This window comes from Calliphora vicina, chromosome 2, assembly GCF_958450345.1.
Source record: "Calliphora vicina chromosome 2, idCalVici1.1, whole genome shotgun sequence".
Lineage (NCBI taxonomy): Eukaryota > Metazoa > Arthropoda > Insecta > Diptera > Calliphoridae > Calliphora > Calliphora vicina.
In genome coordinates this window covers 87,199,087-87,218,607 of record NC_088781.1, presented here as the reverse complement: position 1 = coordinate 87,218,607, position 19,521 = coordinate 87,199,087, and the positions used below count along the sequence as shown (strand labels likewise).

The following is a 19,521-nucleotide window of genomic DNA, read 5'->3' as shown; positions in this document are numbered from 1 at the left end:
AGTAGCCCAAATTCCAATATTGACGTTTTCGAAGAGATTACGCAAAGAAAATGCTGTGGCCCCCAGCACCTTATTTGCTGAAAGTGCCTTGGCAGTCAATGTGTTAAAAAGAATAAAAGTACTTTTTTCCCAAAAAAATTGCGAAAAATCACCTTTTTAATTTTTTTAAATTCAAATGAATATAACTTTGGACTCAGTCATGATTTTTAAACACTTCTTTCTTTATTTGATATATAGATCTATTGTTAATCCTATAAAAGTTAATCCTATAAAGATAAAATCGGAGAATATTTGGAACCGCGGTCACCAAAAAACTGGTGTAGGGTGGGTAAAAATTTTGAAAATTAAATGTTCAAATGCGAATATCTCCTAAGCTATAAGAGATAATTGATAGGAGGTTTTATGTAGTGCTCGACGAGGAGATTCTATATGTGTAATTTTTTTAAATCGTAACACAAACGAAGAAATAGGATCATTTTAAAAATTGAACATACCCGAGGTGTCCTACTGGTCCCGCTCCTGGTGGGCTCATGAGGTCCAAATTCAAAACTTAAAATCGACTACACTTCCTCTTTGTGCATGTGAAATTTCATTCAAATCGGCGTAAGGGTTTAGAAGTTACAGATTTATTTCCCTCTTTTTGTATTCTCATACCATGATTAAAATTTATTTAAAAAAAAAGTATAACTAATTTTTGCGTAAAATTAAAACCATTTTTAACAGACATCAATGCACAATATTCTAACTGTGTACGACGGTCCCGTGCGACATAATGCAATTGCACATATACAACTGCAACATTATAAATAATGCCCAGATCACTCTATACGGTAAACTGTGTTTACACGCATTACTTCAAAATATTAATATTGATAATATAAATAAAGTCAACACAATTTTAAAACATTGTAACATATACCATCTCATATGAAGCAAACCCAACATATAATAATATTTAGGTCTAAAACCCTAGCGGTTAGTACCTAATTTCTTTTGATTTAATCTTATAATTTATTATGATTTTAAATTTTTATAAATAAATATTTAGTAATTTATTTGGAACATAAAAAGTTTTTAAAAATCCACTTTCATAAAGAATATGTAGACTAAATAACAAATAAAATATAATGATAAAAAATAAATAAAAATTTATAATATTACATGGGTATATAATTAAATATGAAAATAGTCGGTTATTATTTTCTGTTCGACCAGATTATTTACCGCCACTTCCCTGATTTTGTTCAATACTTTAATGTCAGTTTGATCGATCATTTGAAATTCAGCCCACTGCACAACTTTGTTGTTAAAAATTTCGACAGGTTCTTTGGCTTTAATGTTGTATTCAGTCGCTTCAATAATACAGTCGCCATCATCGTCGGACTATACATGTAAATCATTTTCATCAAATGGCGTGACATCCTCATAAGGGTTATTGTTATAATCTCTAATGTTTGCAGCAGTATATACTTCCTGAGGGCACAATGTCTGTAGAAGATCTGCTGTAGGAAGTTCTAAAGATCTAACTTCTGATTGCCATCTTTCTTGTAAAACGCTCAAAAGAACATTATATTCCGGATCGTCTTCATCATTTACCATATTCAAAATATTTTTCCAACAATTAGATAAAGTTTCTTTACCAACTCCTCTAGAATAGAAACGGCTTCTTTAAGTTTAATTTTTTCATCGATTCAAGCAAATCCCCCTCTTTTGCAATAATGGTTGTCAGAAGACTATTCCTATAATGAAGTTTGGTGATTCTAATTGTATTTTGATCCATTGGCTAGATCAGAGCAGTTACATTTGGATGCAAGAACATAGCTTCTATAGAACCATCCTCGGATTTTAGGTCGGATTCAGGTGGATGGGATGGGGCATTATCTATTAAGAGTAGAGCTTTTACTGGTAATCCTTTTTTTGTTCAAAAAATTTTAACCTTAATGTAAAAATAAAACTGTTAGAATCCCAACAGAACTCTTTTTTTATGTTTACTTACCTCTGGAACAAAACAGTTGTAAAACCATCCTTTAAAAATGGAAGAAGTCATCCAAGCAGACTGCGTTTTTGTAGTTTACGGGACAGATAAAATTTATAAAACTGCGAGGATTTTTAGATTTTCCTATTACTAAAAGTTTTTTTTTATGAGACCCCGACGCATTTGCACAGCATAGAAATGTTATCCTTCTACATTTTCGCACCTGGAGCCCTTTTTTCCAATGACGTCAAATACATCTTTTGAGGAAGAAGTTTCCAATATAAACCGGACTCATCGGCATTATACAACTGCTCATTGGATAAGCCCAAATCTTCTATCTTTGTTTTCAATCTTAGTTTAAAAGGATTTACCTACTGAGATTGGGCAGAAAGTTTTTCACCGCTTATCTTAAGGAGTCGTATTCCGTATCTCTTCTTAAATTTTTGTAGCCACCCATCGCTAACATTAAAGCCATTAAAGCTAATACTGTTTAGATTTCTCTTTTAACATCAACCCACTTACAGGGAGGTTTATTTTTTTTATTTATTTATTTTTATTGATTTCAATACATAAAAGCCTTCGTGGCCAATTATACATGTATTGTTAGATTAATAACCATGTTATACAATAATAACATCATTAATTCAAATTTAAAATATAAAATCTAAATATAATAGTGTACAAATGGCTCCCCAGCCAAACAAACTTTGCTTAAATGAAAAGTAAAACAAATTTATAAATTTATAAATCCTGAAAACCAGATTACAATATAATTATTTTCAAATATTAACAGAAGAAATATATTGTAAAACTTTTAATTTATATGGTCGATCATTCCTGACTAGATTATAACCGGGCAGTTCTACTGATTGGGACAAAACATTCGACTTAAACCACGTTTCCGTTAAGGCAATAATATCAAGACCAGAATTTTTAAATAAGAACATAAATTCCTCAAGTTTCACATTATAAGTTGAAGGACTTAAACTTTGGACATTAACATGACCAATGTTTAAGTTACCAGGAAATGTAGAAAGTTTGGTTCGCAAGGAACCATCTCTGGCTACAGGACCAAGATTTAAATTATTTGACATTCCAAGAAAAGCTAAGTTTGTGTTTTAGGGGGAGCCAAAATTTCACTAATGATATAACCATGAAATATAATTTTATAAATGAATAGGATTACAAATTTCAAATATAATAATTCCTCATTGACTGATAAATAATATATGTATGTAGTTAACAATAAAGAAAAGATATATAAAAAATAAATTTAATTAGTGATAAACCGTTTTCCATTATAGCGAAAACAGTACACCATTATAGGATCACACACTACTTTCACATGCACGCCACAAGCAATTACACAATTAGCGAACAAGTAAAAGTAATAAGGGTCCTCATGTAAACGCTTAAAAGCCTCGCAAACTGTGCAATCTGTGCATTTTTACACTCTCGCAAATGAAATGTCAAAAAATGTATGGAAATTCATTTGCACAACTCCGATAAGTTTGCGCGACAATTTAGACTCGCAAACTTGAATTTTTTGTGCATTTGATGAATCAGCTGCTTTTGTTTACTTTTATTTATAAGAAATAAAAATCAAATAAAATATAAAAATTTTGTGCATGTGAAAATTGTGTAACTTTGGAACAGAATTATTGTATTAAATGACATTGTGTATGAAAACATTAACCAACAGCTAGAACATAAACAAAGTCCTCCAAACTATGTATACCACCGTTTGTTCCAAAGATTTAACTTTCATTCAACATTTTAAAATTAAAATTTATACAATTTGAAAAAAAAAATTATTAAAGCTTTTGTTGAATTTATGTATTTTTATTTGACAAATATAAATTTTCTGTATAAACTTGCACAAAATTGAAAAGGTGGGTTCATGAAACATGTCGCGCAAATTTGCCCATTTGCACAAATGGGAAACTTAAGCGTTTAAATGAGTACCCTTAATGCATAAATACCTAAATAGTGCACTACCCATCATAATAGTAAATGGAAACATATTCAGAATAGCAAAATTTACAGGAAATAAATGTTTAATCAAATTTAAGTGTTTGTGCGTGAAATAAAAAAGAAATAAAACTGTGTTTTTATTTTGTTTATATTAAAAAATTATTTTCTTTATTATATTACCTTTATGTTTGAGAATACGTTGTATAGGTCTTAGCGATCAAGCTACGATTAGATTATTATATGCAAAACAAAGTGGCGAACAATGCTTAAGAAAAGTACCGTTAACGGTTTTACTCGTTACAATTTAGAAAAAAATATCCCCACCCAAGGGTGAACAAAAGGGAGTATACACATACAAAAAAAAACTAACTTAAACATTGCCGGCCACCTTGCAACAACAAAGAACGTTGCAACAAATCTTAAATTAAATAGGTAATAATAATAAAAAATGTAAACTTAAATCATATTTTTTTTTTTTTTTTTTTCAATTCATTTATTTTTTCAAATAACAAGTTGGTCATACGACCAGGCCAGACCAGCTGGTATATATGTATATATAAATAAAAAGGTTCCCATAGAACAAGGTCTATGGGATGTAGTTTGACACAGACTACATACTGCACTCAAGAGAGTATGGTTTTGAATCAGACCATGAACTGGGCCCTTAACGAGGGGCTTGGCCAGAAATGACCCAACCAAAGATGGTGTATTGAGCCATAGGAAGTCCCGGGTTCGAATAGATTTTACCTCTCATAATTTGCGGTGCTACCTCAGGACCAATTACGAGCGCGACTTTTCCGGACATATTAAATCTCGGATCTGCCAATTGCATACCCTCAAAATGATCTTTTATAGTGTCCGAAACCGTTTCTACAGGAGTTTTTATGCCATGCATTGTTTTTACCTTTACCGTCAATGAAATTTGTCGCGATGCCTCATAAAGAGAACATATATTGACTTTGCAAAATTTTTCTTCATTAACGGTGGAGACGGGCAGCTTTAGGTTTGCCACTAAACTTGAGCAAATATAGCTCATGCTACAGCAAAGGTCTAAAACTGCCCGTACCCGAATGCTCTTGTCCGAAATGAGCAGCAAAACAGTAGCCGTTGGAGAAAATGACACGGGGTGAAACAATGGCATTGACGGAAGTTCATTCGAGACAGCAGGTAGAGGATCTCTAGTTCGCGAGCGTTTTTTGGATTTCATTTGTTTCGCCGCGACGTTATTGTCATAGTGTAACATCGAATGATGTTTTCCTTTACATGTTTTACAACATCCTTGACTTGAGCAATCGCGGGAAATATGATTTGCGGAAAAACAACGAGAGCAATAATGGTGTAGTAGCACCATCCTAATTCTCTTTTCACAAGTCATATTTATGAATTTTCGACACGAAGACAATTGATGCTTGCGATCACAAATGCGACAATTTTTAGCAAGGTTTCGCGAATTCCCGACCGGATTCGAACCAGAGGCTTCCACGGCACCTGATACTGGGTCAGGATTTGTAGTTATGTTGGCGTCAGGAGCCGGTACCACTGCAGGGGCAGAGGAATTTTCAGGTGAGGTCAAAGGGACCTCTTGGTCAGTGACCACGATGGCTGTTGAGCTCTCGATGACAGCGACAACTTCAGACTGGCTGGTAGAACCTGTAGTAGTAGTCGTCGCAGCTGAGTCCACCTCCATTGTCTCATCGTAATCCTCAAGCAAAGCTTCTTCCGACAAGTGAGTAAGAGGATCCATTATACTAGGAAACAATGAAGGTTAACAAAACAATTTTTAAACAGTTTCACTGGTTAAAACAACCAGTTTTGTAATTGGTCGCTTTATTATCCCGTTTTCTGTACGTATGTCCGCGACGCGTGCGTGATTATCGCTTCCTGGATAAGTCCTAACGACTCTTCCCATTTTCCAAGAAGTGGGTGACAATTGCTCATTTCGTATGACAACTAAGTCTCCGTCTGCTATATCTCTTTCTGGATATTTCCACTTATATCGTTTGTGAAGACCTGACAAGTACTCTTCTTTCCATCTACGACAAAAGTGATGAGTCAGTGCTTTAACTTTCCTATAACGATTTAGAAGACTAAGCGGCGAGTCATAAATTGACGGTTCAGGTGGAGCTAGTATAGGCGACCCTATTAAGAAATGACCTGGTGTAAGAGCCACTATCTCATTAGGATCATCATTCATAGGGCATAATGGTCGAGAATTTAGACATGCCTCAATTCTAGCGAGGACAGTAGAAAGTTCCTCAAAGGTATATTTACCGGAATGTGCATCTTTACGAAAGTGCAGTTTGAAACTTCGAACTCCCGCTTCCCACAAACCTCCCATATGGGGAGCACCAGCAGGAATAAAACGCCATGAAAGGCCGTTGATGCCAAACGTCGAACACATCCTAGCCCTACTTTCCAATAAAAAGGTTTTAAATTCTCTCTCCAACTCTCGAGAAGCACCTACAAAATTCGTCCCGTTATCCGAAAAGATCGTACGTGGACAACCGCGTCTCGAAATAAATCGATTAAATGCCGCTAAAAATTTATCTGTTGATAAATCTGAAGTTACTTCTAAGTGTACGGCTTTGGTGGCGAAACATACAAAAATACAGACATAGGCCTTTAAGATCTGACACGACCTACCGTTCAAATTTTTCATGTCGAAGGGACCAGCGAAATCAACTCCTGTTGTTGTAAACGGTCGATCCAAGTTCGTCCGTTCTGGGGGTAAGGCAGCCATTAGTTGAGTGCAAGCGCGTTTACGATCCAACACGCATCGCTTACTGCGATTAACAATTGTTCTAACAAGTGTCTTTAAACGAGGAATCCAATATTCGATTCGTATTATCCTTAGCATTAGTTGATTTCCACCGTGAATGGAAATCTTGTGAATAAATTCTGCTAAAAGGAGCGTGAAGCGACATGAATATGGCAATAAAATAGGATGCCGTTCCGTATAAACCAATGAAGGCGACCTAGCCAATCGACCATTAAGTCTCATGACACCCTCATTGTCAAGAAACGGATTTAGAGGTAAAAGTGAACTTTTAGAAGAAAGTGGTCTTTTTTCTAATAGACACTTGTATTCCTCCGCGAAATTACCTTTTTGGGCCACAATGGCCAAACGTAGTTTCACATGTCTCACTTCATTTTCAGACAGCGTTATGGTGTCATACGAATATCGGTTCCTATAAAGCGAATGAGTTCTATGGAAAAATCTGAAAACGTAGGATAAAACTCGGATAGCACGATCAAGCGACGAAAATCTCTCCAAAACGTCCTCGTAATTCGTGAAAAAAGAGAAATGAGATTTTACATTTCGAACCTCAAGATCGGTATCAAGCATGGATAAATTTTTCAGATTCCAAGTAGACTTTTTGTCCCGAAGCCAATGTGGACCATTCCACCAAAGAGAGCTCTGAGCTAAAAGAGAAGGTGTAACTCCTCTACTTCCTAAATCCGCTGGATTTTCCTCAGATCTGACATGATGCCAATTATGTTTGCCTACAATTTCTTGTATCTTGCAAACTCGATTTGCAACAAAGGTTGCCCAAGAACAGGGGTCTTTTCTTAACCAGGAAAGGACGATCGTAGAATCAGTCCAACAATAAACCTGGTGCAATGGAATGTCAATTTCACATAACACGGCCTTCAAAAGGTCTGCCGCTAATACAGCACCACAAAGTTCAAGACGAGGTAAAGTAACCGATTTAATAGGGGCCACTTTCGTCTTGCATGTTAGCAAATGTGTGAAAATTTCTCCTCTAGGTGTTTCCACCCGAATATATATTACCCCCGCATATGCCTTTTCCGAGGCATCAGAAAAAACATGAAGCTCTACTGAGGATTCTGGTTCATAATGGACCCATCGAGGAATTTGTATACAATTGACTTCATGATACGAAGCCACAAATTTCTCCCATTCGGTTTGTGTTGACATTTTTATATCCTCATCCCAATCTATCTGATCCTGCCAAACTTTTTGCATTAGCATTTTTGCTACTACTAAAACTGGACCTAACCAACCTACCGGGTCAAATAATTTCGCGATTGTTGACAGAACTTCCCTATTAGTGTAGTGCGAACGTCGCGCTATAGGATTCACCCTAAAATAGAAAACGTCCAAATGAGCATTCCATTGGAGTCCCAGCGTTTTCGAACTACTTGATTCGACAAAAACCAAAAGTTTCTCATCTATCAAATACTCTGGGGAAAAACCGGCTAAAATTGCCTTATCGTTCGAAGTCCATTTTCGAAGATTAAACCCTGCAGATGATAATGCCGCTACAAGTTGATCACGAGCGATCAAAGCGGTTTCAACATCATGAGTCCCCGTGAGTACGTCGTCAACGTACATACCTTTACGAAGAATTTTCGATGCGAGTGGATATTGACTCTCAGAATCATCTGCCAACTGTAATAAAGTACGGATGGCCAGATAAGGTGCACAATTGACGCCAAAGGTCACAGTCTGTAATTCATACTGCTTTAAATCCTCTGTAGGAGAATCGCGAAACAAAATACGCTGAAAAGGAGTATGAGACTGGTCAAGCCTTATCTGTCTATACATTTGAGTAATATCACAATTAAAAACATAGCGAAAAAATCTCCAACGTAAAATCAGTAGGACTAAATCTGCCTGAAGGGTAGGACCGACAAACAAACAATCGTTAAGACTAAGTCCACTAGAAGTTTTATTTGACGCATTAAAAACTACTCTCAACTTAGTAGTTTTACGATCAAGTTTTATTACAGGATGATGTGGCAAATAACATGAAGAAATGGAAGACGATGTCTCCACTATTGGCCGCATGTGACCCAAAACCAAATATTCTTTAACTACTTCGTCATACATTTCCTTAATTTGTGGTTTCCTCAATAGTGAAGCTTCCGTTCTCAAAAATTGCGCCCTAACATTTTGTTTTGAAGAACCTAACGAAAGCTTTTCCGGAAATTCAGGCTTGAAAGGAAGTGTCACTATATATCGTCCATCAGTTCCTCTGCGAGTTGTGCGCTTGTAGTTCTCTTCACAAATCCTATCATAAAGGGACATTATTTTCCTTTTCGGCGCCTCCTCTAGTTCCCAAAAGCGGAGTAAGCTGCTGTTTAAATTGTCTTCCTCGGAAAACTCAACTCTGGTATTAAACACCTGAACAGAAGATGATGGCACTGGACCAGTAATAATCCAACCGAATATCGTGTTTTGAGCTAATAACGACCCTAAAAAGTTTGTACGAATTTCCCTTAATATAATTTGAGGATACAAATCTGCACCTAGAAGCAGATCAACCGGTCTGCAATTGAAAAACTGAGAATCAGCCAATTGTAGATTCGGTAAATTCCCACAAAGTTTATCCGACATAACAAACGATGGTAAATTACCCGATATATTTGGTAAAACAAGAGCTGTAGTCCTTAAATCAATCGACGTGTCCAAAGGAGAGCCTATTTCGATCGAGCAAAGTTTAGTAGAGGTTGCAGTAATCGTCTGGTTGACACCAGAGATTTGAGCATTTGTCAAATGCGCCGAAATCTTTAAACGATTCTGCACGCGTTCAGAAATAAACGACGTTTCCGAACCAGGGTCAATGAGGGCTCGAGCCGGGTATGTCATACCTTGGTGACGTATATTCACCATAGCAGTCCCTAAAAGTACAGTCCGATTATTGGACAAGTGGAACACCTGTCGATTTGAGGGACCTGGGTTATTTTTTCTAGAAGTAGACGCTGAAGATTCCACAGGCCTAGAGTTTGTTGGTGGAGATGCCACGACAGAACTCGCGCCTGTATTTGAATTTTCAGTCGAATCGTCTGAGGATGAAGTACTTCTATGCAGCAAAGTGTGATGTCTCTTCTGACAAGTTGAACAGGTATGAACACTTGTGCAATTTCTAACCTCATGTGTTCTTTTTAAACAATTGACGCAACAATGGTGTCTCTTAATTGTAGAAAATCTTTCCGAAACTGAAAGATTCTTGAAACGCTTACAATCGCGTAGGAAATGGCTTTGATTCTTACATAAAACGCAAAAATGAGAATTTGATGCAGAATTAGCATGATGTGTCTTTACCTTTTGTACCGATGGTACTTTTGTCTGCGGCGTTTCCCGAATATCACGAAGACATTCCAAAGTTTGAATCCTTTCTGTTAGAAAAGCATCCATGTCTTTCCAACATGATAACGCAAATTTATCCTTAATGCTCTGTTCCCATAAAGTTACAGAGCAGTCAGGAAGTCGCTGTACACATAAGAAGACTAGAATCGGATCCCAATTCTCTGTCGGAACTTTATACACCGACAACGCGGCAAGACAACTATTAATTCCTCTTTGCAAATTTTTGAGGCCGGTAAAAGACTCTTTTTCTAGTATCGGAATATTAAAAAGCGTCTTTAGTTGATTAACCAACATACGCGGATTCTCATAGGCGCCTTTTAAATTTCGCCATGCCATTTCAAACCCTATATCAGAAAGCGGACTTTTCGAAACAATTTCCTTCGCGTCGCCACTAGTCTTACGCAGTAAGTGGCATAATCGTTCAATATTTGTAAGACGCGAACTATTTATATATAAGGCCGTAAACAAATCCCTAAAGGCAGGCCATGAAAGATAATCACCCTCAAACATATCTACGTCACAAGGCGGTAAAGTCAAATTATGATGACCGACACAAATATTCTGATTCACTGTTGGCGAATCAGTTGACTTAGCCACTGAATCAAACTGATGAATTTTCTCAGCAATTTTACCCGAACAGTTAATAAACGATCTATACGTGTTCTGATATTTCGAGCTAGTCACCTCAGTATCATCAGGTTCAGTGTCCTCAGAGGTCGTCAAATAATCAAGACATTGTTCATATGTCGATTTAACAAGGTCCCACAACTTATTCAATTCATCTCTGTGAAACCCTATTGTGAACGCAGTATGTACTTCTTCGCGAGTATTATTAAATTCGGCTTCAAAACGGATAAGAGCATCCGAAGCTCTAATAAAACGGTCAAGTGGTGTAATAGACATGTTTATTACTTTTTCTTTTATATAAATTACAAGTTTAAAAATAACAACTTTAATTTATTATTGATTAATAATTTCCAAAATTTTTTACTTTTAAAATTAAAAAAAAATCTAACTGATTTTTTCAAATAATATTTAATAAATTAAATTGTAATTAATTTTCACAAATTTGATCAATATTACACAAAATTAATTTTGTCAAATTGAATCAAACGCAATAATAGTCAAACTGACCGACAGTAGAGTGACCACTTTTATATGAAGAAGAAGAAAAAGCAAACACTAATGTCTATGTATTTATTTAATATCAATCAAAAAAACACAACACTATTTCCACCACTTGTTATTCATTAATAAGCACAATTAATAATATTAATTTTAATTAAATTTCCTTTCGTCCAAAACGCGAAAGATCTTTATTTTGTCACAAAAAATGAGCAAATTATCAAAATAAATTTAGTTTCTATAATTCTGTCCGTCCACGTAAACAAACCCGCAGTTGATATTTTCTAGTAGTAGAAAACGAAACACAATGCAAGTGTCAAATAAAGCGAGGGTTGGAAAAGCGACCAACTACAACAAACACACAGTAATATTATAATTAATATGTATGTATATGTGAGTGTTTGTTTAAACACTTTTATTTTTAATAAACAAAATAAATAAAAAACACTTTTCTTTTGCAAAATTCACAGCACTTTTTTTTATAAAGAAATTCAAGTACGCACCTTATTATTTTGTAAATATGTTTTCCAAAAATAAGAAATAAAGAATAGACGATGGTAATTGCGGAAAGTGTCCAAAAAATGGCGATCCTTTATATGACCATAAAATAAAAAAAGTAGATACAAATTAATTTGTGTTCTTCGTACTTGTCTTTATGTGCGGCAAAAAATCCGGCTCGATTGGACCAAATGTTTGTGCGTGAAATAAAAAAAGAAATAAAACTGTGTTTTTATTTTGTTTATATTAAAAAATTATTTTCTTTATTATATTACCTTTATGTTTGAGAATACGTTGTATAGGTCTTAGCGATCAAGCTACGATTAGATTATTATATGCCAAACAAAGTGGCGAACAATGCTTAAGAAAAGTACCGTTAACGGTTTTACTCGTTACAATTTAGAAAAAAATATCCCCACCCAAGGGTGAACAAAAGGGAGTATACACATACAAAAAAAAAACTAACTTAAACATTTAAGCAATATAAGAATATATAGACAGTGGAAAAAATCAAAGCTATTTTTATAAACAAAAATGGTATTATTTCGTAAAATATATAATAAGCAATAGCAAAATAACTCACTTTTATTATTGACCATCAAACAAATTTACGAAATAAAAATCACTCTTAATTTCAAAAATAGCATTTAATTGTGTATATTACTTAGTATAATCAAAATAACAATATATAAAAAGCAATGGAAAATATTTACAAAATAATTTTTAAATAATTAAACATTAACATTGAAAAGTTCAATTAATTCATACAAATTAACAGTCTTAACATCATCATCTATCATTGTAATTTTACATTTTGGAACTTCACGATTTATAATGCTATAGCGGATAATTTTTTTTTCTTTAGAAAGTTTCCAGCACATCCTAAAAGCTTAGTTGCTAGAGGAGAATAGTTGTCATTTAGGTATATACGGGTTGCTGTAGATCCACCCTCAACATCAGAACGCTTTAACGACTTAGTTTTAAAGTATGAAGACATTATATTATCTCGAATGCAAACATGACGAAACTTTACAAGAACTGCTGTTTTCTTCTTGATGTAAATAGCATTAATAACATCTTCCGAGGTAATATCAACTTTCAGATAAACACACAAGGCCACAATAGTTTCATTAAGGTGTATAAGGTCATCAGATAATCCGGTAATAATAATATCAGATCTATTTTGCCGTAGATGAAGTAAGTGATTTTGTAATTCCAGTTCATGAATTTTTTGTTAAGGCTTATTTGGTTTAAATCTATTTGGCTTTTACAATTAGCAACTTCATCCTTAATCTCTTTTAAATTACTAGACAGATCTTGACGAATTTCATATACAGTAGATTCAAATTTTGCTGAGATTTTATCTTGTTCACTTTTCATTTCATCAGAGTGGACTTTAAGTGACTTTTTAAGATCTGCAAATTCTCTTCGTATTTCTTGCTTAAAAGAATCATCATCATCAGATTCAGGTGGATTTTCAAAGTAGTTTTTGTACTTATAAGACAAGTTTCGATTTTTGTCCAAAACAGAGAACAAATCCTTAGATACACCGTCGTAGTCTATATGGACCCACTTTTGACAACACGTGCAAAGCAAACTACGTTTACGTCCAATGTCCAAATCACAGACACCACAAATATAAGGCATTTTATTAATTTTGTAAAGTAAAAGTAAAGGCGCGTAAATATGTACATATGTATTAAATCTTTGTTATAATGTATGTGTGTACATAACATACATGTAAGTAATTTAAAGGCTTGTGTGTAAGTTAATGCTTGTGTTAGCCGGTATATAAGAAAAATCACGTTGTTTTTTGCAAATATTGTAATTTGTAAAAGTACAAATATAGACGAATATATTTTATTAAATTATGTTAATTACTGATACAATAACTTCATAAAACTATATTTTTTCTTTGTAAACTATTAATTGACACTGAAATATTATTTTCAATCACGAGCAATTATTTTAGAGCTTATTACAACATGGCGTTGCCAGACTATTTTATTGCGCATACAAAGAAACCACTTATAGAGAGATTTTTCCATTTTTGGAAGCTCTGACGATCGCAATGTTTTGCGTTTTCGGGTCCATAAAATCTATTGTTAACACATTTTGAAATTTTTTATTCTTGATTGAACAAATCGATCATTTTGCAACGTTATACTTTTTACTAAACACTGTAAAACTCGATTCTTTTTTTAAAAATTCTAGAATTTCCCATTTTTCATTTAAGGATAAAAACTTTCGATTGTTTTTAGACATTTCTGATGTTAAAAATAAACACACGAACCTACCCCAGCAAGTGACGTAAAATTACTAACATTAAATGCCTTTAAAATAAAAGCCTACTATGTTATTTTAGCAATAAATGTTTTTAATAAATTGGAAATTCCTAAAAACTAAAAAAATTGTTCACTATTTAGAGCCATTAAACTTTGATCACTATTTAGAGCGCCCATATAAAAAACAGAGTGTTCACATTAGTGGATAGTTCATTATATTGGATGTACACTAGAGTGCTCCAAAAAAATAAAATTGCGAATTTTGACCGTCCCCCCCTCTAGAATTGTTCTATGTATTGTAGAAACACATTGTGTAAAATATTAGGATGATAGGATAACGTTAACTGGTGGCGCAACGACGCTGAAGTTTTGAGGTGCATTTACAAGGGGAAAATATGCAATTTTTTCAGTTTTTGTAAAAATGTTGCCATTAAATAATGACTTTTACAATTTAATTTAAAAGAATCGAAATATGTAACTAATTGTCGTTATAATAAGATATAAAAGACAAAAATTGGTGAAAAAATGTTAAAGTTATTAAAAAATCGCCAGGCCATTAATGTGTCTCAGGCCACTAGAACAAGAAATTTATGAACAAAATTAACATATTTTGAGAAATATTAAAATAAAAGCTAATTTTTACTTACAATATATCCATATTTACTTGTATATGAGTTTTTGTCCTCGTAGGATACCGTTAACCTATTCGCAGGTATGACCAAAAAAATTTAATTTTTTTAACGGCAGTTTCAAAACTCCAATTTAAAATTTTTAAAAATTTTGTTAAACAAATTTCAGAATTTTTTGATCATCACATGGGGATTTATTGACAACATAATAGGGAATAAAAATGTGAAAAAAGTATGTCAATACCTCCCATAGTTTTTCCGTACCTGCGATATAAATTTTTCGATTTTCGAGAAAAACTAATTTTTTGGCCATATTTTGGGGAATGACCAGAATTTCCTTACTGTAATGATTTTTAAGTAAAAGCTATTCAGAATAATATAGTCCAGGTAATTTTAAATATAGTCTGAAAGTTTTACTAAAATCGGAAAACTTTAACCCTTAAATCGTGAAGGTCAAAAGTCAATTTTTTCAATATTTGGAATTTCTCATGGAAAGATAGCTAAATATTATATATTTTTGGGCCGATTTTGATGAAACTTAAGAAAAATATAAAATGAAGTCTAGTATTCACAATAACAGTACAAAAATGGAAATTAACCCTTAAGAGTACTTGGGGTCAAAATTAATGTGTTTTTCGTGATTTTAAAAGTTGAGGGTCATTTGGACCCCAAGTGCTATTAAGGGTTAATTTCCATTTTTGTACTGTTATTGTAAATACTAGACTTCATTTTATATTTTTCTTAAGTTTCATCAAAATCGGCCCAAAAATATATAATATTTAGCTATCTTTCCATGAGAAATTCCAAATATTGAAAAAATTGACTTTTGACCTTCACGATTTAAGGGTTAAAGTTTTCCGATTTTAGTAAAACTTTCAGACTATATTTAAAATTACCTGGACTATATTATTCTGAATAGCTTTTACTTAAAAATCATTACAGTAAGGAAATTCTGGTCATTCCCCAAAATATGGCCAAAAAATTAGTTTTTCTCGAAAATCGAAAAATTTATATCGCAGGTACGGAAAAACTATGGGAGGTATTGACATACTTTTTTCACATTTTTATTCCCTATTATGTTGTCAATAAATCCCCATTTGATGATCAAAAAATTCTGAAATTTGTTTAACAAAATGTTTAAAAATTTGAAATTGGAGTTTTGAAACTGCCGTTAAAAAAATTTAATTTTTTTGGTCATACCTGCGAATAGGTTAACGGTATCCTACGAGGACACAAATTCATATAAAAGTAAATATGGATATATTTTAAGTAAAAATAAGCTTTTATTTTAATATTTCTCAAAATATGTTAATTTTGTTCATAAATTTCTTGTTCTAGTGGCCTGAGACACGTTAATGGCCTGGCGATTTTTTAATAACTTTAACATTTTTTCACCAATTTTAGTCTTTTATATCTTATTATAACGACAATTACGTACACATTTCGATTCTTTTAAATTAAATTGTAAAAGTCATTATTTAATGGCAACATTTTTACAAAAACTGAAAAAATTGCATATTTTCCCCTTGTAAATGCACCTCAAAACTTCAGCGTCGTTGCGCCACCAGTTAACGTTATCCTATCATCCTAATATTTTACACAACGTGTTTCTACAATACATAGAACAATTCTAGAGGGGGGGACGGCCTGTACCTAGAAAGTTTTTTTCGTCCATACAATCTTGGAGCACTCTAATGTACACATTACCGCGAGTTCACTGTATATAAAAATATATATAAAAAAAATAAATTTAATAAATAATTGATATCAAAAAAGAAATAACACTTGAAGATTAAACATACATAATTGATACTCGTCGATTCAAAAGCCGCCAACAAAATGGCCTGTTTGGTATAAAATTGTAAACATATATGTATTTATTTTGCCAACTGGAATATGAGGTGTGGTGTATGTAGCCTTTACAAGCTTTGCATTTGGAACCAGTCAAATTTACATATAATGGTTTTGACTTATAAAGATACAAATAAAAAAGAAAACTTAAAATAATAATATAAAATAATGCTTACTAACAACATTTTATAAATTGTAAATATTTGTTTTTAGAAAAAGGATACCGAAGAGGTGGAAAATGATAAAGATATGACAACTGAGAAAGATGTTGATGTACAGGCTAGCGGCGATTCAGCGGATCTTCAAAATGCTGCCGAAACTTCGAAAGAAGAAGGCGGTTCAGCTACTGCCGAAGAAATCTCTCCACTTGCCGATGACAGTATTAAAAAATCGAAAAAGGAAAAAGTTAAAAAGAAATGGTCTTTTCGCAGTATTTCTTTTGGCAAAAAGGATAAACAAAAACCTGCTAAGAACGACGATGCTGCAGAAGACGTTAGTGCTGCTACAAATGGAGCAGATGCTGATGAAAAAACTATAACCGTAATGAAATATCAAATATTTTTATTGTTGAGAAATTATATATGTAATATTTATTTTTTTATTTAATTTGATTTCGTTCATTAGGAGCCTGAAGATTCACAAAAGGACAAATCTGCAAACGAGAACGAAGAAAAGACTGCTGAGAACCATGAAAATGGAAACGCTACTCCGCAAGAATTAAATGGAGTAGAACAGAATGAAGAAGAGAAGAGCTCTGAAGAGAAATCTAATGATAATACTGCCAATTCGACTAATAATACTACCACCACTGAAACATGTGAACCAGTACAAAGCGAAACTGCCGATGAATCATCCGAATTATCTGAAAAGACTGAGAATACAGCTACTGCAACAACCATTATTAATGAGATTAAATTATCGGCAAATGTCACCGTTGATGACACGTCAAAAAATGGTAATGGAATCGATGATGAAAATGAGAATGCGACAGAGCAAGAACCACAAAAAACAGATGTCACAAATGCATCCGTTGAAGCACCTTCAGAAAAGACAAGCACTGTAGCTAGTGTTGTGACAAATGATTCGTCAGCATCAACTAATGGTGATGTGGTTGAGAAAATTCATCAGAACGGCGATCATGGTGAATCCGAGCAAGAAGTTGTTGAAAAATCCAAGGCACAAATTGAGGTAAACTCCAACACTGATAACAAAGTTTCTGCTGCTACCCTAGATTATATTTCCTCTACCTCCATAAATCCTTCTAATGTCCAAATCCATGTCCAAGATTTGAATGCATCTAGCGAAATGCCTGATGAAACCATTCAAATCAGTAAAGATGAATCCAGTATTCAAAAATCCACTGATATTGGCGTAGAAAGTCATACTGCTGCTCAACATTCACTTAGTGAAGATGCTGCTGTCAGTATGATGGAAGATAATGTGCAAATCGATGCAGTTGTCTCGGATTTAACATCAGAGACGACGATCGATACTGAGAAGTCATCTGAGGATAAAATTGGTGATGAACCATCTCCTCCCCCACTTCCAATATCTCCGCCTCCTTCACAAGTTTCGGTGTTTGCATTTACAAATAATGAATCTGTTGAAGATTCAATTCAAACGAAAAATTCCGAACCTTCGATTAATAACCTAGTTGAGGAGGAAAAAGAAGAAATTCAAGAAATTCCTCCACCACCTACTCTACTACCAAGTGAGCTTAACAAGACAGAAAGTCTTAACAGTCTAGAAACAAACACAATACACGATGAGGAAACAACTCCCAATACTCATAACCAAACTGGTCATGTTGAGGAGGTTAATGAAAAAGTTGAAATTGAATGTGATGAAATCAAAGAACAAAAAGAAGCAAGTGTTTGCAAAGATGACGTGGCTTCCACCGGTTTTTATGATGAATTACAAAACGAAGATGAGGAGGTGTCAATTGCAGCTGCAGTGATAGACGAAATAACAGAAAAGGCTGCTGAAATAGTCGGCGAACAACTGAAATGCAATATAGAGCAAACAACGGATGAACGGATGTCTTTACAGAGTAATGAAGAAAATAGACAAGAAGAGGAAAAAAGCCACGACGAAATAGTAAAAGAAAATATCGTTGTAGAATTTGACAAAAAAGTGAAAACTAACACAGGCCAGCATGATGACAAAGAATCTGAGTGCGAGGTAACGAATTATTCAAAAGAATATCCACTCGTCCTTGAACAAAGCAACAATGATACTACCGAATGTTCCTCAGATTTTTCTGCATCCAATTCAATACAGCAAGACCAAGATGAGATGATTTCCCTAAACAAGAGCGATAACGTAGACGAAGAACTTTTAAATCCAACTAAGGTGAATAAACTCACTCGTTGTTAAACTAAACTACCTTCTATTCGTTTCAATCGAAATAATAAAATAAAAATCGGTTAAAACATTCTTCGTTGGTATTCCTCTTCACACTAAAATTAATAACAAATCATAGATAGCAAACGAATGTCAATGGCGACAATGTTGTTCCTTTCTTCATCTGCATGAAAACATAATATGTATAATAAACTAACTTTTTACTTAAAATGTCACTTGCGGTACTTCTCTCCAAAATATAACTAAAATTCATACATACTGTCAAGCAATCAAAACTGACAAAACGGTTTGGCCATTATTGCAGTCCTTGCTCATACGCAACAACTACCCACCCACCCAACACACATATCGGATGACTTCTGTGTGTCCTATTTTGGTTTTGAAGATTGCACACAAAAAGAGTTGCAAATTACAACCGCAGTAGTGTTATGACTATCAATAAATATGAATTTGAATTGAGCTCACTTCATAAATAAAAAAAAGAAATTATTATATACATACATATTTGTTTATGTCCTCCATACTAATATCTGTGCATTTAAATGTTCTGTTATCCTTTGTTATGAAATCGCCGATGTATGAATCAATATATTCAAATAAAATTGATTTCATTAATTTTTTTTGCATCTAATTATTCTGTTTTGTTAATGTTTTACATTTATTTTGCTCTGTTCTGTTTTTATCTATTCTATTTAAGCATTTTAT

General features: G+C 33.7%; 2 protein-coding genes across 2 annotated transcripts in view; one reads left to right on the top strand and one right to left on the bottom strand.

Moving 5' to 3' along the window:
- Akap200 (A kinase anchor protein 200) overlaps positions 1–19,521 on the top strand; it is a 28,623-nt gene that overhangs the window by 8,827 nt on the left and 275 nt on the right. The window contains exons 2-3 of the mRNA XM_065500977.1: positions 16,666–16,992; positions 17,077–18,804. Of these exons, the coding sequence (XP_065357049.1) occupies positions 16,666–16,992; positions 17,077–18,804 (2,055 nt within the window). The remainder of the gene's footprint in view (positions 1–16,665; positions 16,993–17,076; positions 18,805–19,521) is intronic.
- On the bottom strand, positions 4,084–11,877 carry LOC135951334 (uncharacterized). The gene is made up of 2 exons (XM_065500976.1): positions 11,693–11,877; positions 4,084–5,697 (listed from the first exon to the last, which is right to left on the bottom strand). The coding sequence occupies exon 2, from the start codon at positions 5,691–5,693 to the stop codon at positions 4,614–4,616; it is 1,080 nt and encodes a 359-aa protein (XP_065357048.1). The 5' UTR covers positions 5,694–5,697; positions 11,693–11,877; the 3' UTR covers positions 4,084–4,613.

Bases quoted from the DNA above. Each gene is read 5' to 3' on its own strand.
- LOC135951334 (XM_065500976.1), bottom strand. From the start codon at position 5,693: ATGGATCCTCTTACTCACTTGTCGGAAGAAGCTTTGCTTGAGGATTAC.